At 36.8% G+C, this 6,000-nt stretch overlaps 1 protein-coding gene across 1 annotated transcript; it reads left to right on the forward strand.

Moving 5' to 3' along the window:
• Window positions 1-1,006: 1,006 nt before the first annotated feature.
• LOC108484874 (uncharacterized acetyltransferase At3g50280-like) lies at window positions 1,007-2,511 on the forward strand. The gene has a single exon (XM_017788762.2). It carries the CDS (start codon window positions 1,087-1,089, stop codon window positions 2,449-2,451), a length of 1,365 nt encoding a protein of 454 aa, XP_017644251.1. The 5' UTR covers window positions 1,007-1,086; the 3' UTR covers window positions 2,452-2,511.
• Window positions 2,512-6,000: the final 3,489 nt, after the last annotated feature.

The raw sequence follows: 6,000 nt of genomic DNA on the forward strand, positions 1-6,000 counted from the left end.
TGCTTCATAGACGTAGGAAAACTGATCTGTGTAAATAAATTCTTGATGTTCTTTGTTTTTGTTTGCACAATTTTTTCACTGTGCCAAACTATAGTGAGCACTGCAATCAAGCACTTCCATTAATTATTTTCATATTAAGCAAACATCAACGGTAGGTAATAACATTTTTTATACAAAATTCCAAGATTTAGCAACAAAAAAATTTATGACCCTCGAATTTTGAAATTAAAAGAAAAAAATTGAAATGAAAGAAAATAAAAACGAAATTTGATACTTGAATTTAATTATTCTACCAATATCAATTTTAGTGATGCCAGTTCAGACTTAAGACTCCAAATAAGATTAATTGAATCTGAAAATAAAGAAGTCAGATTCAAATAAAATAAATAAGCAATAAAGAAATTGAAATTGAAATAAATAAAAATAGGATAGAATAAGCATACGAAACCTTTAAATAACTTGTGTATTAAAATGATAATGATTGAACTTAGACCCTATGAAACTCATAGAAGAAAAACTCCTAAAAACATGATAATTAGGCGTAGAGAAAAATAATAAGAGAAAAATCATTGTTACTTTCACAATATGCTTCACACATATAATAAAAAAAATCAAATTTATTCAATAATAAAAAGGGTGGCCGAAGATCTCTATTTATAGGCGAAGTTAGAAAAACTAAAAAAATAAATATTTTCTTATACACCAATAAAAATTCTCTACACTTTCGATTCACTTATAAATTATTTTTCGTTGTTTTTTCATTAAAAAAAACATTAATGATGCGCAAAATGTTTTTCATAAGTTATTTTCCACAAAATGAGGTAAAAGAAGAGAGTATCTAACAACGCGGGCAACGGCATGTGAAAATGTTCCTATCCACTTCCCTGCAACTTTTCTTCTCTTTTTCCTCCAATTTATTACTATCTTTGGCTGACAATGAGAGCTTCAAGTTTATATATTCTGTTTTCTTCTTTCTTTTGTCAAAAATAAAAAGTTCTTAGGTGTGATATCTGATTGGAAGATACTGGTTTTGTCAGGAATTTATCTTTTCCTTTTTGAGCAGCAGCAACAACAACAAAAAAAGAAATGGATTCATCAACAGTTCGAATCATCTCAGAATGTTTTGTTAAACCACATGATGTTTCCGAACAACCAAAACAGCCATTTTATCTCACAACATGGGATATTGTCATGCTTTCCGTACACTACATCCAAAGGGGTCTTCTCTTTGCTAAACCACCACCAGGGGATTATTGTGAACAAAAAATGATAAACAAGGTCTTGGGGAGGCTCAAGAAATCCCTTTCCATTGCCCTCCTTCATTTCTATCCCTTAGCAGGTCGGCTTGCAACAAACATAGAACAAAATCCAAAGTCTCATCTCGTATTTGTCGATTGCAACAACAGCCCAGGAGCCAAATTTATACATGCGGCTGTTGATATGTCCGTGTCCGACATTGTTTCCCCTACTTATGTTCCGTTGGTTGTTCAATCGTTCTTTGACCATGATCGAGCAATCAACTATGATGGTCACACCAAGCCTTTGTTATCGATTCAGGTCACTGAGCTGGTAGATGGGGTGTTCATAGGTTGTTCCATGAACCATGCTGTTGCCGATGGAACCACCTTCTGCCATTTCATCAACACATTATCCGAAATATTTCAGGCCCAAGGAGATAATATAAAAATCTCACGCCCCCCAGTGTTGGAGAGATGGTGTCCAGAGAGTAACAATGGCCCATTGCTTACCCTTCCTTTCAGTCACCAAGATGAGTTCATCACCAGATTAGAAACACCCCATGTTTTAGAGAGAATATTCCATTTCTCAGCCGAGTCCATTGCAAAGCTCAAAAAAAAGGCTAACGTAGAATCTAACACCGCCGAAATCTCCTCCTTTCAGGCTTTATCTGCATTTGTGTGGCTGTCCGTAACAAAGGCTCGTCGTTTTCCATGTGAAACTGTCACTGCTTGCACGTTGGCTATGAACAATAGGTCAAGACTTGAACCACCATTATCCCCTAATTACTTTGGGAACTCATTTCAAACCGAGACAGTAATGACCACAGCTGGTGAACTGCATGAACATGGTCTCGGTTGGGCTGCTTGGAAATTGAACCAAGTCGTGGTTAACCACACAGACAAATCCATCCGTGGTTTCGTCAATGATTGGCTTCGTTCACCTTTCGTTTACCAGTGTCTTACACATTTATATGCACGAAGTGTGCTTATTGGAAGCTCGCCAAGGTTCAATACGTATGGAAACGAGTTTGGGTTAGGGAAAGCACTTACAGTTCGAAGTGGATTTGATAATAAGTTTGATGGGAAAGTTTCACTGTATCCGGGCCTTGAAGGTGGAGGAAGTATTGACATGGAAATTTGCCTTCCACTGTCTTCAATGAAAGCTCTTGAATCAGATGAAGAGTTCATGGCTGTTGTTTCTTCACCCATTTGATGTTGTTTGTCCCCTGCGTTTCATGTTTTTATTTTGTTTTAAAATTTCAGTTCTGACGTAACAATAATAGTAACAAGTTTTGTTATTTTCAAAATTGTTGCATGTAATGCCATTCAGCTCATTATTTTGTACAAATTACTCAAATAAAAATGTATGTCAGTTATAGATTTAATGATTGTCCTTCGTTTTTTTTTTTTTTTTTTTGCTAGATCAAAATCCACATCAAACAAAGCTGAAGAGAAATAAAAACAAGCAGCACAAAATAATGCCAGACCAGCCTGTGAACAGAAACCAGAACACAGAAACAACACAGCACACAAGACCCCCCAAAACTCAACGAGACCCATCCAAAAACATGCTACCAGACTATTAAGAAACTGCTCAAAAACACCCTTCCACACCCACAAAATAAACTATAAAAAAACACAAACAATACACCTACAATCAGCCAGGAAAGAAAAAACGCACAAATTCACCACCAAGCCTTGAACATATTCTGCCTTTGCAGACCAGCGGCCGCCAACGCAAAAGCCATCGCATTACCATGCTTATCCACTCCAGAAAATGATAAATTTCCAATAATAGACACCCTTGACTCAATTTCCTTGAAAATAGAGACCGTCGACTACGGTCTCCAACCTTTGTTCTTGAACCAGCAGAACACCTCAGAGGAGCCAACTTCAATGGTTAAAGAACACGAGCCCTTCCACCCCATCTCTAGAAAGACTTCCAATGCTAAACAAACCGCCCCTACTTCCGTAGCACTTGACTCTCTCGCTGCACACGGACCAGAAAACACTGTCCTAACCACCCCTTATGAGAATATGAACTAAAACTACACTTTTAAACGTAATACAAAACTAATAACAAATTTTAGCTAAATGATTTTTGTTATATAATCATAGTAAAAATAATCTTACTCAGGATCTGACCTCGAATCCGACCTGAAAGACCTATAGTTTAAGTAATCTTAAACACTCTAAGAAGTATCAGGGATGTTTTCTACTACTAAAAAAAATTGAGTAAGTCAATCCTTGTACATTAGATTAATCCTTGTACATTAGATTAAAGAGTAAACTAGAGCCAGTGTAAAGGCAATGGAGAATGGAATCGTGACAACAGTTTTTGTTTACAATATTTCATTTTCCATGCATTGGAAAGGCTTGTGGGCATTATTTGGATACCATGGGGATGTTGTTGATGCTTTCATCCCTTTAAAAAGGTGTAGAAATGGTAATATGTTTGGTTTTGTTAGATTCAATAATGAAAGGGATGCGCAAAGGGCGATATTAAGGTTAAATGGTTTCTCTCTAATGGGAATGAGGATCGGGGTGAAAATGGCTAGATACAATGGGAGAACAAAGATTTGGCAGAACGATTCGGGTCAAAAGTTTCAGGAACAGAGTATAGAAATAGTTAAAGAAGCTAAGAATGAAGAAAGTCTCGAAAAAAATGCAGGAGGAGTTAAGAATACTGAGAAAAGAATAGTGCAAGGTCATGTTGAGGATGAAATGTTATGGAAATTATAGAAATGTCTGCTGTGCGAATCGAATTCGGTATGTGACTCAAAAAGTCTCAATGATCGAATAGCAAAATTTGGTCTTGGGGAAATAATTGTTAGAAGGATTCAAGGAAGACATTTTTTGGTTGAAATATCTGATGAAGAACTGGTGGATCTGTTAAGGCAAACTGAATGGTCATATTTGAAAGATTTTTTCATTAAAATTGAGCTATGGTCGGAGAATTTGAAGATAAAGGAGAGGGTGACTTGGATCGAAGTATCAGGAGTTCCATTGCATTGTTGGAACTATGAAACATTTAGTCGAGTTGCTGGGTTATGGGGGAAGTTGGTGTCTATTGGTGAAAATTTAACAAAAGTCCATAATTTCGAAAAAATGGAGCTACTGATATCTTTAACTCAATCGAACATGGTAGATGAATTAGTTAGCTTGGTTGTTGGTGATGATTTCTTCCCGATCAGAGTTAGGGAAAGGGGTTTGAAATAGATGAAAGATGACAATTTTATCTGTAAGGCTAGATGGAAGAAGACTGAAGAAGACAGCATTTCGGAATCTGAATCGGTGGCGCGATCAAGGCCAGGTTCCTTTGGAGGGAAGAGAAAACGTCAAGTCTGGAGAATTAATAGATACCAATATTGAAAACGGGAACAATATTAATGAACGTCAGCAAATATTGGAATTGGTAATCAATGAGACTAAGTCAGAGCATGTCTCCAAGGAATTGAAAAAGGGAACAGCAGTTGAAGCGGATAAAGGATTGGAAAAGGCTTTGAAGGATGTAAGGGATATGGGCCTGGATATTGTAAAGGATACTTTAGAAGCCCCAAAAGCTGGAGGAGTTGCTAACGGTTCGAACTTGGGAGTAGGCTGTAGGAAAGTTGGAATTTCTAAATTAGTAGAAAATATAAGTCCAGTGGAAGGCATCATGAACAGTCAGGACAATGAAACAGTTAAAGGTGAATTTGGGAGTCAAACTTGGAATTAGAAGAAGAACTGAACCAGATCATTCTTCGCAGGAAAAAAAAGAAAGGTTTGAACAAGAAGATACGGTCAATGCATGAAATTCAAAACAGTTTCTTAACGTCCAAGGAGAGAAAGAAGAGAAACAGAGCCCTGAATAAAGAAAAAGGAAGGGAGTTCGTAAGGATAATGAGAGGGTTGTAAATTTATCCGTTTCAGATTCGGATTTAAGAAATTGGGGTTCAGTGTGCAAGGTGATGAAGAAGATGTCATCAAAGAAATTATGAGAGCGGAGCTTCAGTAACATTGTTTTTGAAGTCTCTGCAAGACAGGTGATCTGGCTACAGAGGTAAAATCGGGAGTAGTAAAATCGTTTAGTATTTGGGGTGTGTTAAGGAAGGTGATTTAGGGGATATTTGGTTTTTATGGTGCATCAAAGGAGGTTCAAGACTGTAAAATTTATGTAATGTCGATTGAATGGAGAGTATATCTGGTAAATGTAATGGATGATTGTACAGTAATTTGGAAGTTTCAGAGCTGTCAAGAAGAGTGTTAGGGATTGATTTGTCAACGCTGCTTTGGGATGTTTCATGGAATGGTAAGTGTTATCTTGTTGTGGGATTCATAAGGATTTTTTTTGTTTGGCAAAATTATAAAGAGATGTGTGAAAATTTAAAAGAAAAAGGGGTTTTAATGTTGTAAAGTGGGTTATTTTTATATGTATAATGCTTGATATGATGGTGTTTTTGTTTTGCTGGAGACTTTTTCGGTGATTTTGTCTGAATGGGTGGTGGATTGTCTTAGTTATTTCAAAGTTGAAGATTCATTTTTTTTCTTGGATGTTTTATGTTCAATATTTGTGGATTTGCTGACGAGGATTGAGGTGGAGTTGGCCGGTGATTTGTTGTGTGGGTGGAGGATCGAGGTGGACTCGTATTGTTTAGGATATTTCTTCTTGGGTTGGTTTCAATTCAATATAGCAGGGGCTGGTTGGAGTGTGTTTATGGCTTGTGGAGGAGGGTGGTGGGAAGTTAAGGGGATGGTTTCGGTTTATTTTCTGGATGGTGGT

Source organism: Gossypium arboreum, chromosome 6, assembly GCF_025698485.1.
Source record: "Gossypium arboreum isolate Shixiya-1 chromosome 6, ASM2569848v2, whole genome shotgun sequence".
Lineage (NCBI taxonomy): Eukaryota > Viridiplantae > Streptophyta > Magnoliopsida > Malvales > Malvaceae > Gossypium > Gossypium arboreum.